This window comes from Lissotriton helveticus, chromosome 3_1, assembly GCF_964261635.1.
Source record: "Lissotriton helveticus chromosome 3_1, aLisHel1.1, whole genome shotgun sequence".
NCBI classification, from domain to species: Eukaryota; Metazoa; Chordata; class Amphibia; order Caudata; family Salamandridae; genus Lissotriton; species Lissotriton helveticus.
This window is the reverse complement of record NC_136061.1, coordinates 1,168,340,158-1,168,363,646: the sequence shown is the minus strand read 5'-3', so window position 1 is coordinate 1,168,363,646 and position 23,489 is coordinate 1,168,340,158. Positions and strand designations below refer to the sequence as shown.

Genomic DNA, 23,489 nt, shown 5'->3' with positions numbered 1-23,489 from the left:
GATACATCACGGTGCAGACGTGCAGACAAGTTTGTGCAACAGAGAGTCCTGATCCAACCAGAGAGGGGAAGAGAGACGGACCCTTCTTCAGATGACAAGACTCCTAAGATTATGGTGAGGTGTTCCAGGTGTACTTAATGTATCTAACTATGCTTTTATTTTCAGGTTCTATGTATATGTACGTGTTAGTGATTGCTACAAATGTTTACTGTGTTCTTCTTCCTTGTCATTCTATTATCATGTAATAAAGAAACCCTAGAGCATATCATTTGTTTGCATTCCTTATGAGGGAAGGTTGGGACCCTTTTTTACCAAGTACTTACAGAGGGATGGGCGATTCCCCTCTAATGGGTAATTGTTGATACGGAAGGGAAATCGACTCCCATCAGGGATGTCTAAATTCTAATTATTCTATCCAATACATTGCTAGGAGGAGCATGCACTGTGTACCCTCTCAGATAGAGTGGTGTTGTGACTTGCTCTGCGTACCCTCTCAGATGTGGAGGTGTTGTGACTTGTTGTTATTTGCAAGCTCCTCGGCAATGGTCTTATATGTTGTCAGTGTTTATTCCTTTCTTAGGTAAGTATTGTGAAATGTGGTGTCTTTCTGGAAAGGATGTGGTAAGTAATGACCTGGTGACTGACAGAAGCACCAAAACATACAGAGAAGTAGGTCATTACAACCTCGTATGTAAGGAACTGGCCTGATGGCAAACCACATCCTCCACTAGTTCAGTTCTGCCAAGGGAAGTAGGGTTTTCTCTTGGTAGCAGTTCCCCACATTCTCAAGTCCCACCTCTGCCCAGGGTGTCATTTGTTCCACAGTAGTGATTGTCTGTGGTTCTCCGCGTGGAAGCCCCACCAGGGATAGTTCAGGGGAGTGTTTTGGAGTATCGGGTATTTTTCTATGCAGCATCTCCAGCACTGTAGCGCTGTAGTCTGTAGCACCGAGTTATAGGGAACCTTTGTTGTGTGGTCCAAGAGTTTTGCCAACAGTAGCCTGGGATTTTGGCTAGGTTCCATTAAAAACGTCCCTCAGCGTTCACTCCTTCCTGACGTTGGGCCAACCATAGCTGCTGGGCAGCTAGTTGGTAGAGCTCAAAATCTGGCACCCCAGGCCTTCCTTTGCTATGGGACATCTCAGAGTTTGAAGCAACACTCTACGCCTCCCATCTCCCCGGAGAAAGTCTTGTCAAGGGGTCCAGGCTACAGAACCATCTTGTGGGCATTAGTACTGGTAGGTTGGCGAAATAATATAGCAGGCGGAGTAACATGACCATTTTAGCTAGGGAGATTCTAGCCATTATGGGAAGTCGCAATGTACACCAAAACAACAAGTTAGACCTAAGTGACCTAAGCGCCTTGTCTAAGTTACCTTCTCTTAGATCTTCCGGTGAATGAAAAACCTGGATACCTAGGTATTTGAACGTGTCTGATGCCCAATTAAGATCTGCAGGTAGGTCGAGGGGCGCTCCAGTGGTCCAACCACTGGAACAAGTATGTATTACGCTTATTGGCCCGTAGGCCTGACAGTTCCCCAAAGACCTCTAGGAGTTGAGGGGCAGTCTTTGTGCCTTTTTTTGGTGTCACACTGGTAAACCAATAGGTCATCCGCATAAAGAGACATGGTATATGTTCTCCCCCCTATTGCCAATCCCATACCTTCCCCTCCCTGTCGGAATAGTTCAGCCAGGGGTTCTATCGCCAGGTCAGATAAAAGCGGTGACAGTGGGCATCTTTGACGGGTGCCTTGCGCTATCTGATATTGTGATGAGAGGTTTTTTAACAGACCTGACCCTCGCAGTGGGGTGCGTGTACAACAGTCGCACCCATTCCACCCTGTCTTCCCCCAAACCGCTGCGCCTCATAACCATACATATTCTAGATCGGTTATCATGACAAAATGAAAATGACTGTCTTCAGTTGGCTTCCTTCTGTGTCTTATTTTCTTTAAAATATAAAATCATCCGATCTTCAACATAATACTTTCACAGTATTTTGCTATATAATCTAATAATATGATTTGGGTCTAAAAGCTCGAGAATAAATGAATAAATAGGAACATTTTGTAAACCATTCTCATTTATGTTTTACCTCGAATCAGGCGTTATTACTCTTTTAAAAAATAACCGTTTTCCTGTCACCCAATTTAAATGGAGTTTTAGGGATTTTTGCTGTGAGCCTTGTCACATATTAATTGGGTACACATTACAAAAATTCACAGAGGCCAAAAAAAACACTGTTCTCAAATACTAGGATTGTGAAATACTTCAATACCCTTACTCTGGACTACTTTTCCCGCATTTTTACTGCATAAAAACCTGAAACTTTACTTACCCAATGTCAATTTTATTTTCGATCACACTGATGTCATGAGGGCATAATTCTGGAATCCATTTCTCTAGCTCCTCTATCCAAGGATACTTCAAAGAGGAAGGAACTACTATTAACAGAGGCCATTCGTCTTTATAGAAGTAAGCAACTGCAATTGCTTGAATTGTCTTCCCCAGACCCATCTAAAGGAGGAAAAAATATAGTTAAACCATCAAAAGGTTATGTGAAAATCAACGTGGGATCAATACTTCTAAACTTGTACATTCAGTAATTATTGAAACAAGTGGTTTCACAGTGTGGATTACGAAACTGATGAGACTAGGGGTTTGAGTTCATTCCAAGTCTAAGGTAGAATACATCACTTCTTTGTGCAGCCTAAGGTTGCAATGAAGCTTTGTAGGATTACCACATTCTGGATAATTTGATGTATGACTTCTTGGAGCAGTAAAAACGATAGAATAATTCCGAATGCTACACCTTGCATAACACTACAGTTTGTTTTACCTCTTGACTGCCAAGGGGTTTTCCCTTGTGCTAATCCCTTATGCCATTTTGCACACTTCATGCATCATAACATGTTTCCACATATAATATCCAGGCCAAACATTCATCGTTATTCTAAATTTGTAGGTTGAAATGATACTCGATATTTGTTAATTACTCTGCAATGGTGGTCCATAAAAGTAGCCAAGATATGGCTTATTTTTAAAAATGGCAAATTACTGTCCAGGTGTGTTATTTTATGAAAATGAAAAAAGAAACAAAACATTTCTCTTTTGAAATCAGAACCTTCTCCTCTTTCAAAAACAAGACTAATTTTAAAGACTCAAACATTTTAAGGAGTGGTCAATACTCTCTAGTTTTGCTACTTTAAATTGCTTCCCATTTTCGTGAAAAAAGTTGAGAACTTCTTGGGTGAACCAATAAAGCTATAGAGTTCTGGGAACAATAAGCTTGAATTCAGCAACCCATCATTACTTGTGGATGTGTTAGTGTTTCCCCCGAAGAAAAATCTCATTGAAGTTACAAAATACTAAAAAATAGCCGGAGAAAAAGAAAATCTGGTGACAAGTATAATATGTATGTATTCAGGGTTGATCTACAAAATCAACATAGTGCTAACTTTGTTTGACTCCTTAGTTTGTTAAAAAAAGATGCGTATCCATAGCCAGTAATTGAGCAGTGGCTCACGTTTTATGTTTCACTGTGTACTGACCAAGTATTACCAAGCACTGAAATTCAAATATATGGAATATGGCTATAAATCTAAGATATATTTTTTAATTGTGCCCAAGAATCTCAGAATCTCCGAAGATATTGAAATACCCATAATGCCTTCAAACGGTGAGGGAATTGTTGCAAATGTTTTTTGCTGTCCACTCATTTCCATTAGAAACTGTCAAATTTGCAAACATTAAGCTATATATCCCCCGTGCTCTCTGATGCACCTCACCCACACAATGATAGCAAATACGGACATCTGCTTCCTTACACTGATGTGCGGGGAATACACACTGCTAGGCAGAGGTATGCAGTCTACACTACGCCAACAAGCACAAATAGTTTTCCAACAGGAGACAGACACAACAGGGGAGGAACTGGGACGCTTCTGTAAACGCCGGAAGGGCCTAATTCACGCAACTACTTACTCTCCTTCCAGGGCCTAAAAGCAATAGTGGACAAAGACAATCCATACGAGATCCTTGAGGGCTGCCTTCATGGCTGGAGCATTGAGCCTCAAACTCAGACAAGGGGACCTTCTTAACCACACTTCCCACCTCACTAACCCATAAAACTGCATTGCCCTGGGTGCTGGGGGGCGACTACAACTGCGTTCTGGACCTTTACCTAAATAGATCTCCCCCCTCCCCCCATTGTGCTCCTCCACCTTATACATAGACTAATCACCACGGATACTCGGTACAACACTGGTCCCTTCTAGATGCCTGGAGGACCCAATACCCTATCAGTAAACTATGCTCATTCTAATCAGCGCCCCATAGTCTTCATGTGTGCCTCAACCGTTTCCTCTGCTCAGCCACCTTGATACTTCTTGTGCAACATTCAGCCAATTTAAGACACATTCTTTTCGATCACGATAACCATGTGATGTATATTCAGTGGGCACTCCCTTGCCCAACAATGACCACATGGCAACTCCAGCGCGATTGCTTGGAGGGCTGTCTTCAGAGAAGAACAGGAAACCACATTTGGCACTACTTCACAGAGAACCATAACGTAGCCTCTACCAGACCGCTGAAATGGGACACTTTCAAGGTGGTGATGAGAGCGTCTGCATTCAAAAGATAGTGGGAGTCCGCAGGACCTTGGACAGAGAAATAGCGGATGCTGAAAAGCACCTTCCTCACATGAATAAAGCAGCATATCGCAACCCCGCACTTGCCATGCAGTTCGCAACCACAAAAACATCCTACACTGCCCTCCTTGAGCATCTTCGATGCGTGAACTTCATTGCTCATGCAGCAAAAGTAGACAGAGTGGGTGATACATCAGCCCGCCTCTTGACCTGGCTGATTAGGCAGCACCACACGGTTACCACTATCACTGAGATAGTTACAATCTCGGGTTCTACTGTCTGCACGCAAGAGGAAAAACTACTGGCCTTTTCTGCACACAATTGCCATCCTTTAGGCCCATAGCCATACTTGAAGCACACTACAAAATCCCGGGAAGATCCTAGCTGACAGATATGCTTGAGTTATCCTGGAACCAATCCACACTGACCAAAATGGGTTTGTTCTGAGACAAAGTACCCACAGAACATCTGTTGTCTCATTTATATTAAAGATCGAATTCCTGGAAGGTTCTCAGGTGCGGCCTGCCTCATTTTAGATCTAGAGAAGGCATTCAACACCTTTCTCTTCATGGTGCTAGATCGTATGGGCATGTTTGATTAGTTCTGTGCTCTTTTTGTTCATGTAATGTATAGGGTGAATAAATCCCCCATTCTTGTTCTGGACGTCATATGAACTAAAGGGTTGAGCACTGGTTTGCAGCGATCTTTTTAATTAGTTATACAGAGCTATTCACAAACTAAACATGGTCCCCTCAATGCAATCCGACGAAAGTGGGAGGACAATTTTAGACAAGTACTCCACGATGAAGAATGGTAACAGGCTTTAGAATTTCCCGAACAGGTATTTAGTAACTCCCAATTAAAAAAGATACAGTTTTCTATACTCTACAGAGAATACCTTACCCCAGCCCAACTGAACTGCTACTTCCCCGCCGCCGGGTGAGCTGCCCACGCTGCCAGGCCCCCGGACGCAGACCTTACCCATATGATATGGTCCTGCCCCTCCCTATGCGATTATTGAAAGTCTGTGTATAACATCTTGCGGGTGGTCATGGAACTGTCAGATATACACACCTGGGAGTCATGCTCCTTAGACATTTTCAAATACCGCAAGCAGCACAAGGTACGTGTCCGCTTCGCTTCCCTGGCGCTCCTCCATGCCAAACGCACCCTCATCCTTCAACAGTGCTATCCAACGGCCCCACTAGTGGCAGCATGGCATGGGGCAGTGTGCAAGTGGGGGGAAGCCGAGGAGGATGCCCTCCGATATGAAGAACTTGGCAAACTGCGCAAATGACGCTTATCTCCTCCAAATTGGATACCCTCCTTTCAGAGTTCCTACATAGGGTGGGGACGACAACCTCCCCCCGTGACTCACACATACCCCCCTGTGATCCATCGCCTCTGAGATGGGGACCTTCACCCATAAACTTACCCGGTGTCTGCACCCAACGCGCTCCTCCACCACAGAACTTCCAACCTCTCCACCCGCCCACACACAACTCTCCCCTGCACAAACGTGACCTGCCGCAACCTTCGGGTTTATTCACCCCATTCCTGCTCAAGTTCATTGGTTTGCTTTGTGATTACATTAGTGCAACAGTACACTCCCGACCTCTATATCAACTCAATAACCGAGTTTGCATGCACATGTCTATTTCATTTGCACTATTTCCTGTTTTCATTTAGTATTTACTGCTCATGATACACATTGCAGTGTTTTGTCATTTTGATGGACTTTGCCACATATAATAAATATATATTTTTTAAAACATTAGGCTATATTAGCAAATGTACTATCTCCCAGAATTACAATAGTTATCCTAATAAAAACAGTACCCCACATTTGTTAGGATGCTACCCAACAACAGACAAACTCCATAAAATGTTTCTTCACACTACAGATAGGATGGATGAGTTCTGGGGAGGAGGGCACATCCATAAATATATGGTGGGCAGGTCTAAAAAAAAGAATATATCTGAAGCAGATTCTAGCAGGTTTTAAGGAAAAGGTTGGGGGGTCCTTCTAGCAGCTAACCCAAATTTTACACTCTTGGGACAATCCCCACCATAGTGGGAAGGGTACATGTGGGGGAACAGGAAATTAACATATCAAATACTATTAGCGCATCTGACAATGGAAACAAAAAGCAAATTCAGCTTAACACATGTGGTGCTGACAAATTTGGTAAACTATGGCAGTGGAGCGATTAATAGCCCATACCACCTGAAAAAAGGGGATTTTTTACTGCAAATCTGGTAAACCGGGGTTGTCATAAAGGAAGGTGACATGTCCCCCCCCTAAGCTACAACTACTGAGAATGTTTGATTAAATATTACCAATAAGACCAGTAAATTGAACAAGAGCAGGTTGGGAGATGTGGGGAGTGTAATACAATTTCAATTTAAAACTGGTATACATATATTTACCAAATAATTAAACAGATGCATAGTGCTTGGATATGATGCACTAGATACTCTGTCTTTCCAAAGATCTGCGGGAAATGAATAGATGCTCTTTAGTAGAACAACCTAAACGTTTGTTTTCCTTCAAGAGTGGACAAATTAACTCTGTCCTATTTGGAGCAGTTTCCAAAGGATATAAATAATAAATTGAAACACATCCAAGAAGGGCGTGGCTGAGACTCCGAGCAGGGCAGACCCGTAAGCTCTGAGCTCTGTCCCGGTTTAACATGAATCCTGCTGCAGCAAATGGCGAGATTGTAAATGGCGGCTCTCGAAAGGCAGAATATACTGGATACTACATTGTGGACCTAACTGAGTCGGCTGTGATTATCTGGCGGGGGTCTTGGAACGAGAACCAGTAGCTGCCACGGATTGGCCCATGCAGGACTGCAAGCGCCCAGGACCGATGTGCTGAAAGTGACACCAGGGCGGAGAGACTGGCGCCAGGGAACATTTCTCTAACCTTGACCTCCGTACTGGGTAACTATTGCTGGAAACAGATAAAGTGGTACAGAGCCTCAAGGCGTGAGGGAGAACATGGAGTGGGTCCGCTAAAGATACCCGGCCCGACTACAGCGCTGGCCGCGGGAGGTCGGGGCTAACATCAAGGCCCAGAGAAAGCAACTTCGGAAGAGGAAGCGATGTAGCCAGACAAAAGGCAGATCAAAAACCGTAACTCCCCAGCAACACTTCAGAATTACACGGCCGTAAGGAGTGAACACGAGGACTGACGTTGAGGAGTGGATCGGTGTGGGAAGTCAGGCCGCTGCCGTGGCCCAGTGAGAGGGTTGCAAGAAGACTGGCTGAACCGGGGAAGGAATAGAGAGGCCCCAGCACAGTTAGCATTGAGACCTCCCATACTACAGGCCTGCCTAGGAGGGGAGAGACGATAAAAATACCGAACATACAGCAAATCAGACCAACAGGTGGGAACCGGGTTCTGCTAAGTGCACTGCCTGCCAATTGTGACAATTGGCCCTCGCCCCCCCGTCCTCACTCCCAGTGGAACGCCAGAACGATGCTGCCGGGTATGGTCCCTCCTACCCTTCAATGAAGGGGGAAGTGGGGGCCATACGAAACAACAAGTCTTTAGCGGCTGCGACTGAGGAGCAGACCAAAGCCCTCTCCCCCCCGAGGCCCTACTAAAACGGCAACTGGAAACCTCCCACTTACAGATGGCACCGAAATGGGCCCCATGCTCGGTGCGCTAACGCCAGTGGAAAGAGACCAAATGTAAGAGCTCCAGGACCCCCCTCCACACTTAGAAAGACACCGGACTCCCACTAGGGCAAGATGCCCAAGCAGACACATGGGGGGACTCAACCGAGCATGAGAGAAGCCTCCCCAATACCCCTGGGAAGAGAAGACGAACGGAACAATGGCGCAGAAGTTTCACTTCACTCTCACCAGGGCAGAGTGCATGCCGCCATCAAGGACACCAAAACCGCCCTACTACAGAATATTGGGGCGGTCTCAATACCCCTAGGGCTCCTGCAGGCGGAACACAGTAAGTTAACAAACCGAGTAAAATAATTAGAGAGAGTTCAGTAGCGGAACGATAACCTGAACAAAAACTGAACAGCTCCAAGTTAGGAGAGCTCACTACCAGAGTAGTGATTTTTTAACGTAGGGCTGAAGACGTGGAGGGCCGTAGTCGATGTAATAACATAAGAATAATTGGAGTCCCGGAGGGCGCAGAAGGGACACATATGGTGACTTTTATGGAAAAATGGTTACGATCAGTTATAGCCCCGGATCATCTTGCTCAGTTCTTTGGGCTTGAGAGGGCCCATCTGGTTCCTGCCCATTGTCTTTTTTTTATTTTTATTTAATAACTTTTATTGAGCATACAGTATTCATACAATAGGCATGTATCTTTGTTTGTCATATTACAGCAGCGACAAGCTCTTCAATGTACAACCAAGAAAATGAAAGAAACAAAAACATTGCCAAAGGTCATACCTCACAGCGTCGCATGAACATCATCACATTCAGAGCTAACAGAATGTATTAATGTGTCCAGTTGGGAACCCCCCTTTCAACGCGCTTCCGCTCTGACCACGGTCAGAGAATTATCTTATACCAAAAGTTGTTGTAATGGGCAATGTCAGTCAGAGTCTAGCTCAACTTGGGACAGTAAGTATTCCCGCAAAGGAGCCCATATGTCCCTGGGCCGTGAGGATCGTGGCAGTTCTTCAGCGTAGGTCTCCAGTTGATCTCGGCAATACACTATGTCTTTGAGCCAGTTGTCTGCTTTAGGATACAATCGACTGTCCCATGTGAACAGGGTGCGTCTCTTCGCCAACAGCAGGGCCAGTTGCACAAATTTCCCAAGAAGCCCCTGCAGTTTTGGGCCGTGACCCAGTAGGCATAGCGCTGGAGTGTTACTTAAATGCAATTCCGTCATGTCAGTAAGGAGAGCTAGTACCTTCTCCCAGTATTGAAAGACCCGCTGGCACTGCCATGCCATGTGTATGAAGCCCGCCCCCTCATCCCGCACCTTCTGCAGTCAGCTGTCGCCCTTAGCCCGATTTTCCACAGCCTAAGAGGAGTGTGATACGTTTGATGTAGGAATTTAAGGTGTATGATGGGAAGGTTGCTGTTGGAAGTTAGTCGTCCCGTTATCGAGCAGATTTTCATCCACTCCTCCTCCGTTATGTGGGGGTCAATGTCAGCATTCCATCGTGTCAGGCATGAGGCAGAGCTATGTGGCGTGTCTTTCTGTACAGCCATGTATAGTTTAGTGACTAGCTTACGTTTCGTGGGCGTAGTGAGGGTCAGTTGTAGTGCGGACAAAGTCTCGGGTTCATCTGGGAAGCTCGTGTAATGTTCTTTCATTGTGCGCCGTAATCTATAGCACGTGAACTGGAATAGTAGTGTAGAGTTGTGAATGTAGGCTAAGTCGTCCCCAGTAATGTATGTGCCCACTGGGAATAAGTCGCTCATTAGTGTGATACCCGCTTCCCTAAGTGCTTTGACAGACCCCTGGTCGTTAGCGACCGATAATGCTGCATGTCCCTCTATTGGCATAGCAGGCGCGTACAGGGGGAGCTTATGTGTTTGACGACCGATCGCCTGCCATGCAGCTATCCTGCCCATTGTCTTGCGCCAGGGAGACCCCCTCGTCCAGTTGTGGCAAGGCTCCTCCATTATAGAGAAACGGACAGCATATTACAACAGGCCAGAACACATGGCCCATACACATTGGATAATAGCAAGGTGATAATGTTTCCGGACTTCACAGCCAAAGTGCAGGCCCATCGAGCATCCTTTTTTGAAGCCAAAAAGGCCCTCTGAGAGGAAGGAATGAAAAAACTGTGAATGTTCCCAGCAAAGCTCTGAATCATCCTAGATGGTACCACTCATTTTTGTGACAACTCGGAGGAGACGTGGTCCTGGTAGGAAGCATACAAGGCGGGAACACCTCTGCCCAAAAAGCAACTGGGATTCAGAGCATCGAACTACCCCAACAGAAAGAGGCAACGCCATTCACTCAGAAAGTCACAACTGCAGAAGCCTACAGCCTCTCAAACTGAACAAGATAGGAAGGTGGCATTGCAAGCGGTAGCGCAGATCATAGCACAGAAGAAACAAGATCAAACCACTAATGCTTCATCGGAATCAAGATATGCAGCATCAGACTCAGAAGATTCCATTGATTGCCAAGTGTGCCTACCGATAGTAACCTGGCGCTCAGCAGATGACATCATACGAGTATTCCGGGTAAAGAAATGGTCCACATGCACTATATCAATATCCGAACTGGAAGACACTTCAGGAAGGGGTGGTAAGGCTCTTGAAATTACCCCCGCCTGTACTGTAATAAGGCACCAAGATATAATAGAGGGCCGCCGGTGCAGCTCTAGACAATGAGTGTGGGCCAAGACAAAGGACTCAGTCTTAAGTTACATTAGCTCTCCCCACCGATAGAGTGTTCCGCCTGGGTACTTGGAGGCGGCATTCTAACTTAATGTGTTTGTTTATTTACAGGTTTGGGTGGACAGCAGTTGCGCTGCTGCCCTCGGGCAGGAGAGTTGGGTTTAGGGAATTACAGTTGCGCATACAGAGGTGAGAATATAATCTCACTCTGCTTATGGGACCAGGTCACACATTCACATGAGCAAAGGGGGGGAAAGATACCATCACAACTATTTGCATGGCAGTCACAACTGCATTCAATAGGGTGATAGCATTTCTATCCTGAGACATCCGAGGTATGGGGTCCCCTACTAAACGCCACAACATACACAGCTATATACGCCAAAGGGGAGCGCATATAGTGATGCTACAAGAGACACACCTCACAGCGGAGGAAGGCCTCCATCTTCGCCGAAGATGGAGTGGGCAATTATTTGCGACCTCATACTCAGCATATTCACGAGGGGCTTTACTGTGGAGGTGGCTGGGGCAACACATATACTTATTGATCTTGAGGGGCAATACGTGATGGTCAAAGGCAGGCTACTGGGTAAGGAGGCAGGCTAATGGGTAAGGAGGTGACACATGGAAGCATTTATGCCCCGAACCACGATCAAACTCAATTTCTACATCACCGTTCCAGACCTCTGTCGGGAGTGGCGGCGAGTGACTTGTTTTTGGGAGGGGACTATAACTGTGCGGCAGATACATATTTAGTTATATCCACTCCTCCATTGCGTGGCACAATGGCAAATATGACCTCCGTGACTGGATGGGACCCTGGGAGTTGATAAGATACATGGCAACTCCAACAAGGGCAACAGAGAGACTACTCATACTACCCCCCACTACACTGCCTACACACCCAGTTAGATATGTTTCTTTGCTCAACTCACTTAAGCCCTGCAGTGACCGATACGGAGTACCTAGGACATACACTATCAGACCACAGCCTATTACTCATGGATTTCTTCCCAGCCCACGGATGCGCAGCCACTCTGGTCTGGTTCCTAGACTCTGCCCTTTTGGAAGAATCTTGCTTTCGACAATCATTACACTACTCCATCTCCGACTATTTCCAAACTAATCAGGGCACAATGAACACCTCCCTAAGTGAGTGGGATGCATTTAAAATAGTGGTGAGAATGCTTGTTCTGTACTTTTTCTTTGCTGAAAAATAATAAAAATGTTTAAAAAAAAAAATAGTGGTGAGAGGATAGTGCTGGGGAAAGACGATAGGGGCGAGACAAGAAATCGATAAGGAGCTCCACAAACTGGAGGCCCAGATTCACTCTTTGTAAACCAGATCTGGGGTACAGGAGGAATCGCAGGGACATCTCTAAGAGGCCAAAAGTAAATATAACGCAGCATTGGAACGATTGTGCTTGTTGGACCTTGGGCCTACCGAGAACTACAGCATGCTGAGGGTGGGAAATCAGGGAGGCTACTGGCATGGCTGATTAGACCTGAGGGCAAAGGCACTCCTATTACTCAATTATATGTGAAAGATGGCACTGTATTGTATTCGCCCAACTTACTAATTCCACTTTTCTTGAATAAAGGAACCCCCCTATATGCGTCTGACCTTACCTTGGTGGGCCTACAGAGGTGTGACCACCTCCCTCTTTCCGGAGGCTCAGTTGCAAAAGTGAACGACTGCAGGCACACTGGCAGCCCGTGACTTATCAGGAGGGAGAATTGATCCCCCTCGAAGACTTCCTTATACACTATGACTTGCCTCCGGGCCAATTCTTAAATTATCATGCAATGCTGGGGACCTTAGGATCACTATGGGGAAGAGGAGATGAGAGCCTGATTTGCTTGCTTTGCTGCAAGCGGTGATGACGCTTGGGTTGGCAAGACACTTAGTAAAATGGCTACACAGAGCGTTCATGGAGATGTCAGTAAAGCCCCAGAATCACAAGAAAAATGGGGAGACAATAGGCAGGGAGATAACCGAGGCAGACTGGGGCAAAGCCCTGAGCAGCCCAAAGAAAGTTTCTAGGAATTCTAACTTTAAGTACACACAATTCAACTTACTACACATGACTTACCTCACCCACACAGATTTAACATAATTTTTGGGACCACGGGACAACAGTGCCCTAGGTGCGGGACCCCTGATGTGGGATTTACACACATGGTCTGGGATTGTCCGACAGGAGTATTGGCACCAGAATGTGGAGATTCTATATGATGTGCTGGCGCGCTCGTTGCCCCTCACGGCAGAGGTCTTTTTCCTGGGCCTGTTCCCACAGCTTAAACCCAGGAAAGTGGGTACTAGATTTGTGGATTTAGCGCTAATATTGGCAAGAAGACGTATAGCCCTTCGTTGGTGGGCAGCAATAGGGCCTAAAATACTGGATTGGGAAAAATATGTTACTGCCTGGGCCAGAGCAGAAGTAATGGTACTGATAGAGGAGGACAATAGAGGCATGAGACACCACCCAATTGCAGGACTGTGGTCGGAAGTGTTGAGGGCCTGAAATAGCAGGGGAGGAGAGGAAGGGGAGAGCTCCCCAGACAACACTCAGAATGACAAATCACGAGTGAATGCCCCAAACCTCCCTCAAATGAACCAACCAATTGAAACTTACCAACACCCCCAAAAAGACATGACTACTCATGACCACATATCTTGGAGTGAAACCAGATACAGGATAACAGAATTTACAACAATTATTCAGATACTAGACTTTGAATGCTTTATATGTTTGATTGATTAATATATATTACAAGTTATTATGTTTTTTCTACAATATATTGAGATGTCTAATAAAACACCCCTAAGATACAATGAGAGAACAAGGCACTAAATGTAACATCATATCAATATTCTAGTGGGGTGCAATGTAATCGCATGAAGATCTAGCCCAGATGTGTTAAACTACACCCTGAACTACATTCTCAATAGAATTGTATCTCTTTAATATAAGGCCAAATTATACATGCTAAGTTTTCTTTTACCTTTGTCTTCTCGACAGCAAATGCCAATAAAAATATATTTTTTTAAAAAGCGAAACACATCCAAAAGTGGTCTGTAGGCTGTAGACTATACAGTCTTCAGAATAACACAACTACCAGGCAGACACTTCTAAGCTTTGAGTGCATAGTCTCCAAACTAGATGCTGTAGGAACGGCAGCATACCAGACCAAGGACTCCACTGAATTTATGGATCAAGTAGGGAGGCTGCTTTCCTCAGCAGCTTTAGCAAGTCTTATGTGTTCAAGGACTTGAGCAAAAATCAGAAGGAATCTCCGTCATTTGTTTAGCAGGATAGGAACGTCTTCTCTCCTGTCTTGTACAGGGAAAGTGGAATCAAAGACACACCATAGAGTCTCAACATACAATTCTATTATGGGTTAAGCCTATGTCATCATCCACTGCCCCTTTATCAACCATGTTTCCTTTCACTACAGTGTGCGGTCAGTAAAAAATATTTTACTTCCATTTAGGGGATTATCCAGATCATAATAATTTCATGGTGAAGGTGGCAACATGCTCTCTTCGTTAGAGGAACATTTGCAACAGTTATGAAACCTATAAAATGTCAATATTTTTACCCACCTCCCAGAAGAATAACAGGAATTAATCTCCTAACTTTAACCACAGTAGTTCTGATGAGATGATGCTCTGTAAACCGGTCAAAGGCTTACTAGATTTAAATGCCTTCTGGTAGTACAAAAGCTATTGGGAGCACGAAGGCAAGCTAACTTCCACTGGTGTGATAATGTGTGAATTTACAGTTCCTGGATAAAGTTTAAAAATAAAATGTTGTCTCCTAACACTATATTTTCATGGGGGAGCAAAGTTATCCCAGCTCTATGATGCATGCCTTTCATGGTAGCTCTGGAACAGATCCCTATCCGCATTACGGACGGCTTTCAGATTCTGATTTCAGGGATCCCTATTATCCTTACATGACGGTCCGCTGGAAGGGAGGCCCTTTGCATCCAGGTACCACTTCAGGCACTTCAACAACTGGGGGCTTTGTTTATCTAGCCTATACCATTGATCACCTTCAAGATAGTAGTGGTTGGAATCAGGGCACTTGGAGTGCAGGACTTTGGCAGTGCTCCATGTCCACAACACAGAGGGGTTGTAATGGAGTCAGAGAGACAACTCATCAGTCTATCGACAGTAGTATTTTGGGAGAGTAAACCATCTGCACTTTGGGATGGTGGTACCCAAGAGCACTGGGAAGTGAACCATCAGCAGCAGGTGTATGGGGGGGGGGGGCACTGGAGTCCAGTTGCTATACTCTATAGTTATTATGTGAATAACTTTACTGTAACTGTGATGTATGGAATGTGCCAGTATATACATATCACGAATCATTTTTATAACTATGCACACCGATAGGACAACCGACTCTGGTTGTACTAAATATACTCTGATGGGGCTTCTTGGGCAGCCATGTAATACAACTATGGATGTAAATATGGAAATCATCAATCTGGTAGAATTAATTACAGAGTTTTTCCACATTTCAGAAACACTGAGACCTACTGTGTCTATTTGGTTTTTTGTGTGTTAGAGGGACAATGCCTAGAATCAAGGATTGTCATGAGTTTGCAAGATAGTGTACATCATCAAAATTGGACTAAAATCTTAAATCTGGTGACCTTACCCATTTTTATTCTTTCTCAGTTTTTCCTTTCTCTTTGGTATGTATTAAAAGCCTTCTAGGTCCATGCTTGTTTTTACTTTAGTGAAATGATGCACAGCCCTACTCTTTTAATCTAATCCATATATATATATATATATATATATATATATGGGAATGAAGTGAAGGAGCTATGTTGGATAAGAACATACATACATACATATATATACATACATATATATATTTTTTAACACTAATAGGTGCACAAGAAGGGTACATTCAACGACCACAACAGTGACTATCGGCCGAAGGCGAAACAACAGCAAACTGGAAACCCGCCACATGGCCCTGTCTAAAGCGAGAGGGTGGGACAGAGGTACACGCACCAGAAAACCAAGGGAACAGACAGAAACACCACTACTGACAGAACTGTACGATTAGGCATTTGAGAACCAATTGAAAAGAAAACCAGAGGGGAGAACCAATCCCGCTAGAATAGAGAAATAAAGACCACAATGAAGGACTGAAAAAAGGGGCAGAGGTGGACGGTGCCAACACCTGTGATGTCTATGCAGACAACCAGGTCGCAGCGCAACAGAAATTAGTATTGGAAGACAAAAGCCAGAAATGAAAGTCTAACCAAAGGGCAAGTAGGAAAGGACAGATAGTGAGGCAGTACCAACAACCTAGGAAGCAGAAAGGCCAGAAGTAAAGGAAATTTCTCGTATGAACAGGACAACCCGTCCCCAGCCAACAAGCCAGAAAACAACGTAGCTGAGGATCCGGATGCCACCAAAGTTCATACTCAGTAGCCTATTAGCACAAGGGAGATGAGCCCAAAGGGGTGAGAACTGTGTATTGCTCACAAGAAGTGGAGGAAATTTCCCAGAAAGAATCCTAGGGGATCACAAACCAGCAAACGATCGACCCAGGGGTAGACAGACTAGGAAATTATGTCTGAGAAGAAAAGAAGAGGAAAATTTGCCATATAGTCCCAAAAAGGGCAGACACACCTGAAGGACAGCCAGGCCAGTAAAGAACGTTGGGATTGGCCACGGAGGTGTCATGGAAATGGTTCCAATCAAAAAAGTGAAAGCATCCGCAGCTTCGTACAAGGCAAAAGCAGAGGAAAAACAGGCCTAGCAGAGGCTTAGAAGAGGTAGAGTGGCCGAGTTGGCCACTCATGCCGAGATACAGACAAGGGAGGGCGACAAGGTGCCTAAGAGAGAAAAAGGGGGTGGACAGGGACCCGACTTGCCTGAGTAGAGCAAAAACAAGCACAAAAAGCGCAAATGCCTAAAGAGAGAAAGAAGGAAAACTACTAAGGGCAGACCCAGACAAAGAACCATAGGTCACGAACCGTGCCCCTTCCCTTGTATCTGCTAGAAAAGAAGGGCACCACCAGAGTGGAAGGAAAGAACCACATGGCCAGTGAGGAAAAACACTTAATAAACAGGGTGGGGGGGGGGGGTGGGGGTGGGGGGGGAGGTGGCCTGCACCAGTACTCTAAGCACAGCAAGTGGAGTCCCCTATAAGGGGTACGACGGCATCAAACATATTGAGGTATACTCGCAAGGCATACAGACTAAGGCAACAGTGCATCTTCACACTACTAATAAACACCCCAATCAGAACCTGGGTAGGAAGGAAGACTGTGCAGCCATCGTCGTAGACACCAACAGAGTCAGAAAGTAAGATGCTTCCCAGATAACAAACAGGGACCACAACCTGTCATTGACAGGGTAAAATACAGACGAAAATACCTGCCAAGGCAGGACATCGCACGGACAGTACGTGGAGGGACAAGTAAAAAGAACAAGCCAACTGGTATTGCCCCATAACAGTCCACACAGAAGGAATACAAGAGACCATTCCCAGCCTGATCGAGTATGGGAGCGGGAGAAGACTATATAGCAATCAGATATTAAGATTTCGCTCCACTCTGACTATCTTGGAAACAGCGTAAAGCATATTCAGCTAGAAAGCCAAACAGATATTGACAATCGAAAGGCATGTCCAAGAAGGCGGACTGAACAGCATCAGAAAAGTCAAAGGCACGTAGCCAGGCACGCCAGCAAAGAGCCACCGAAAGGGCCATGGACCATCTGACTAAATCTGTGGTATTCATTCCACAACAAATCAGTAATGTAGCCGCCTGACGGTCATCATGGATCAGCTACGAAAAAGTGTCCCAAGAGTCATCAGAGATGGAGGGGAGAAGGCACAAGAAGGAATCCGACAGTACATGAGAAAAGGGGCCCAAAACAAAATCTGTGTTAAAGGACCGTAAGGCGGAGCTGGTAGGAGAAAAGATATATCGACCCAAAGCAGACATACCTTTAGACTCCCTGTCTGGAGGGACGTCAGGCACGGCACCAATGTTGGGGTAGGCTGTAGCAGCCTGAACCACAGAACTGTGCGGATTAGTCTGACGAGTGTTGGAAGGGGAAAATACAATATCAATGAGTACCATGATGTGTTCAGGCCCAACAACAGCAATACCAATAAATGCAGTGCCAACGTATGCCATAAACTCTGCCCTTATGACAATGTCAGTCATATTCTATGCTTGCACAACAGCGATGATACCAGCAGTAGCAATGAAAATCTATGCATTAATCCATGTACAAACGACAATACTGTTACCAGTAAAAGCAATGTCAATGTACGTCATGATCTAGGAATGCATAACTATGTCAATATCGGTAAAAAACAACACCAATGTACGCTATGACAACTGTAGGAGTCTGGCTTAGTATATGGTGCAAACTTATTTAAATGAAGCACCTTGCACTAATCCAGGCAACCCTTATGGTGGTTTTAGTGGTCTTAGACAACCTTGGAAAGCTCTCTAAGTGGTAGATGTGGAGAGCAGCCTCCAGGCTTAGTCTGGAAGGAGTGTTAAGCAGCTTGTTTAACCAGATCTAATCATGTAGTGTAGGTTAAACGAAAAAGAAACACATAGTTTAGTTATAAAAAAAATGTCTATTTAGTACACAACACTCACTAACACATTGGTATATCTCCTACCCACAGATATCAACACAAAAATACTTCAATTGCAAGAGATAAGTAAGCACAATACACAGCGGTCTCTAGAGGAAGACCAAACATATACTAAGAAAGTGAAATGCGAACTGCGTTCAAAATTGGGACTTGGACCAGTAGACTCAGAAGAGCTGGGGACACAAGGAACCACACAAGGTAAATATCCAGGAATCCCACGGAGGCTGTGTGCAGAGTGGACACACAGCCACGTACTCAAAATAAGTCAAAGGGAAAGTCGCAGTTGCAGCTTTGAAGAAGAAGGACCCTTCCTAGTAGACCCTGAAGAAACCCTGTGGAAGACAGAAGGTTGGAGAGTCACCCCACCCATGGATACCTCAGGAACCAGGATACCTGCACCGGGGAAGCTGGGTGCATAGGTGCGAAGTGACATTGGAAACCGCCGAAGACCACAAGGGAGGACTTCAGTAAAGATACCGCTGGTGAAGAACGTTCAAGAGTCCAAGGGTGGATTCTTGAAGAGAAGAACCTGCAAACAGAGGGGACAGAGTCTATGGCACTCTGAAGTGACCACAACATGTCCTGGTAACAGTAACGCTCTTTCTTTCTACTCTTGTCACAAATTACTACTGTTGTGATTGGTGTGTCTTACATGTTCTATTTGTTTGAGAACATATGCAGAACGGGTTAGTCTTCCTTCAGTGGTGATATCTAGTTGGGACTCAAAAGGTAAAATGTGATTTAATTGGTTATGTAATATATACATGGTCATGTTTATTTAGAATTGTTCCTAGCCCTGAAGAAGTTACATAGGAGAAATGCAAAAGCAATGAAGCACGTGTTGGCATGGAGCCTTTATGATGAAGAAATAAAAAGTAGAACATAAATGAGTTGTCTCAGACACAGGAATTGTAATATTGTCTTCTGGATTATACTGCATAACTCATTCTATGGATAACTGGTGTTTGAGCTGGTAGAAACTGTACTACCTATTGATTTTGGCAGTTCCACTAAAGAGGTTTGGACACGTATTAAACCAGTGGCCCAAAATGTTAGTCCAGAAATCCTTGGTGTGCTCTGCCACCAAACGTCTTGCCATCTCTCCTCCTGTTATCTGAAATTCGTTTTTGCTGGCATTAGGACTCTATGCACTTTACCACCGCTAGCCAGTGCTAAAGTACTTCTGCTTTCTACCTTAAACATGGTAAAATTGGCCTGGACCTGACTGGCACATTTTATTTACTTAGAGGTCCCAACTATATGTGTTAGATTTGGGGGTCTCTGGTTGGCACAGGTAGGCACTTGTGACAAGCAGGGACCCTCTCCTCTAGTCAGGATATGGGGATCACCCTCTAAAATAACCCCTGCTCACACTCTAGGTAGTGTGGCGCAAGCAGACAAGGCTTATCTCAGAAGCGTTTACAGGTTAAGCATTTGTGAACACATGCAGTAACTCAGGGACAACACCACAAAAGGATACCACACTCGGTTTATATAAAAAATCATTATTTTATATAAGGCTTAGCACAAGACCAGGTAACGTAAAAATAGGCTACAATACAGTTTAGGAAGTTACGAGTTCTTTAAAAATGCGTTTCTTCTTATTCGGTGCACTTCGCAATCCAGTGTTCGACTCGCACGCTGTTGAAGACAATGTCTAAGAGGCTGCACCGGCACTGCGGACACTCTGGTCCGAGGCGTGCGCTGCGGGTGTGCGAGACGTTTTACAGTACCTTTAGGTGGAGTTCAGCTTGGACGAGACTTGTAGGAAGCGAAGGCGGTCCAGGTGAGTTGTCGGCCCTTGTCGATGCGGACCCGGCTCGGTGCGGGCGTCATAGGCCCGTCGTTGAGTGGGGGTCACTGGGAACGGGGCGGACGGCCCTGGAGTCAAAGCATTCTGCCTTGGAGATGCGAACAGCGTGGAACGAGGCGGCCGGTACGTGGCGAATGTATGGGCCGTACTCTCAAGTGCGGGGCGGCCTGTGGGATCTCAATAGCGCGGGGCAAGGAGGCCGGTACGCTTCGAGCGTACGGGCCGTACTCAGCCTTGGGATGCGCTCGGATTCAGACTTCCAGCGGCAGGGGGGCGGCGAGCAGTGAGGCTCAAAAGGGGGGAGGGTGAAGCAGAGTGCGGGCGGCCCTTGTTGGACGGTCCGAGCTACAGCTCGGATTGGAGCGGAGTCACGCGGTGCTGGGCGGCCGGGCACGGACTTCAAAGCGGATAGGGATACGAGGCGCACTGAGATCGCTGCTACAGCAGCAGGGAAGATCGGGCAAGATTCAGAAGCTCGATCAAGGCAGGAGGAGTCCAGTTGTCCTGGCACTCCGTTCAGGGGGCAAGCTCACCCACAAGCCCTTGGAGATTGTTGAAAGCACAAGTTGAATAAAGTCTCTTTAGTCTTTTCCTCTCCTCTCGCAGCAAGGCACCACTGCAGGCCAATCCCCCAGGTCAGGGACAGTACTCCTCCTTGCAGCTTTCCCAGTTCCTTCTCGTCGGGCAGAGGTTCAAGCAGGATCTAATTTCTTAGGAGCAGGGCTCCCATATTTATACCACAAATCTTTTGTTCTTTCAGGCCAGGGGGCTTTGCCCAGTTCAGCCCAGTTTTGGAGCACTTTGTTTACAGGACGCTGGCTTGTCTTTTCAGTGTGCAGGGTAGAGACATCAGACGCTCCACAGGAGGTGGAGCCAGTATTGTGGTGGCAGAGCCCAGGCCTATTCAGAGTCTAGGTGCACTCCTCCCACCAATCTGGCTGTAATCTTTCTATTCACCACCTGGCAGCCCCAGCCTGTCTCCTGGAATTCCCCAGCCCTGTCACTCACAAAAACCAGACAGCAGATACACATCCTTGCAGAGGCGGGCTGAAAAGGTTAGGCAAGCAAATACCAACTTTCTAAAAGTGGTATTTTCAAACACAGAATATTAAAACAACCTTTACTAAAAGATGTATTTTATTATCCTGAGTTCAGGCATACCAAACTCGAATTTCAACCATGTTCCCGGAGTCTGTTGGGATCATAGAATTTAACAATTCCAACAGCCCATTCTGGCCTATGAGAACAGGTAGCCTTACAATAGTGAATAACGAAAATGGCTGTACTTCACTATTAGGACATGCCACATACATCAGGGCTTGTCCTACCTTATGCTTACAATGCACACTGCCCGTGGGCCTACCATAGGGGTGACTAATATAAAGTTAAGGGGAGGTTTGGGGACTGGCAAGTAGGTGCACTTCCCAGTCAGCATGAAAGTACCAGACTGCACGCAGGTTCTGCGATGGCAGACCTTAGACACATTTTACCAGGCTGCTTCTGTGGGTGGCACAACCAGTGCTGCAGGCCCACTAGCAGCATTTGGATTTACAAGCCCTGGGCACTCCTGGTGCACTTTACTGGGGTCTGACAGTAAACCAAATAGCCAATCATGGAATCCAATCACAATATACATTTTATACAGGGAGCACTTGCACTGTGGCACTGATTGGCAGTGGCACAGTGCTCTGAGCAGCTAACACCAGCAAAAACACATGAGGCAACAGCAACAAAAATGGAAGGGAGACCCATGCCAATGGTGCCAGGTCTAACAATATGGCAATAAATGTACCCAGGGCCTGTAAATTAAATGTTACTACTGGGCCTACATACATTGGGCCACCAACTAACAGTAGCTCTTTAAAACATGTCTCAGGCTTGTCACCCGACACTGCAGCCTGTAGTGCAGTTTTAAAACTGCCAATTTGACCTGGCAAAACAAACCTTTTGTCAGGCCTAAACCTCCCTTTTAAAAAAATATAAGTTACCACTATGGTACGCCCTCAACAGCCTATGGGGCTGTGTGCATTTTATATAAAAGTTAGGACATGCATTTCAAGTTTTACATGTCCTGGTGGTGAAAAACTCACACATTTGTTTTCACTACTGTAAGGCCTACCTCTTCCATAACATAACATTGGGTTACCTTATTACCGTTAATAAATGCTACATTTTGATTGGGAACTGGTAGAAATGTCATGTTTGGTTTTAAACGAATTGTAATGTAAAATCCTCTTTAATGTTAAAGTCAGAATTTAAGTCACAATTCTGAAAATGCACTTTTAGCAAGCTGGCGTTTTCTTGTACTAACCATTTGGCCCCTGAAGCCTGTGTTCTCAGTTACATGACTGTTTACAGCTTAGCAGTTGGGCCTTTGTGTATTCCTCCCAGACAGTGAGAAAGAGGGGGATTAGGTGTTGACATGATGGGTGGGGTGGAGATGCTCCCTGCCCCCATACATTTCAAAGGACTGCCTCCAGCACACTCGCAAAGTAACTTGACAACAGTCTTTTGTCACCTCAGACCATTTTGAGCCTGGGTAGGGTGAGGAAGAACCTATCCAGACCCAGATGTGGGGGTAGCCTAGAGGTTCCCCTCCGTTCGAAGGCCAGCACCAGGTATAAATGTTGGACTCTCAGACCAACTTTTCAGTACAGTTCTGGGCCCGCAGATATTATAGAAGGGGTACTGCCTTGTTCACCAGAGGACTGCCTTGCTGCTTGAGGCGTGCCTTGTTCCTCAGAGAACTGACCTGCTACTACCAGAGGTCTGCTTGCAGCTTGAGGCTTGCCTTGCTCCCCCAGAGGACGACTGTACTTATGCTTGAGACCTCCCTTGTTTCGCAGAGGACGGCCCTGCTGCTTGAGGCCTGGCCTGCTCAATGAGAAGGAAGACTGGACATGCTCCCTTCATATCAGGATAACCTAAGTGACTTCAAGTGTCAGTTGGCTGACCTGCTGTTCTGAGCTGCAGGGACACAACAAGCTCCAGAGGCCTCCCTACAACATCCCAGTTGACCTGATGCAAC

General features: G+C 45.7%; 1 protein-coding gene across 3 annotated transcripts in view; it reads right to left on the bottom strand.

The window, feature by feature from the left end:
- The window catches only part of ZRANB3 (zinc finger RANBP2-type containing 3), a 929,924-nt gene that overhangs the window by 455,380 nt on the left and 451,055 nt on the right, over positions 1–23,489 (bottom strand). For all 3 annotated transcript variants that reach the window (XM_078681806.1, XM_078681805.1, XM_078681807.1), the window contains one exon: positions 2,338–2,516. In XM_078681806.1, coding sequence (XP_078537932.1) covers positions 2,338–2,516 — 179 coding nt within the window. The remainder of the gene's footprint in view (positions 1–2,337; positions 2,517–23,489) is intronic.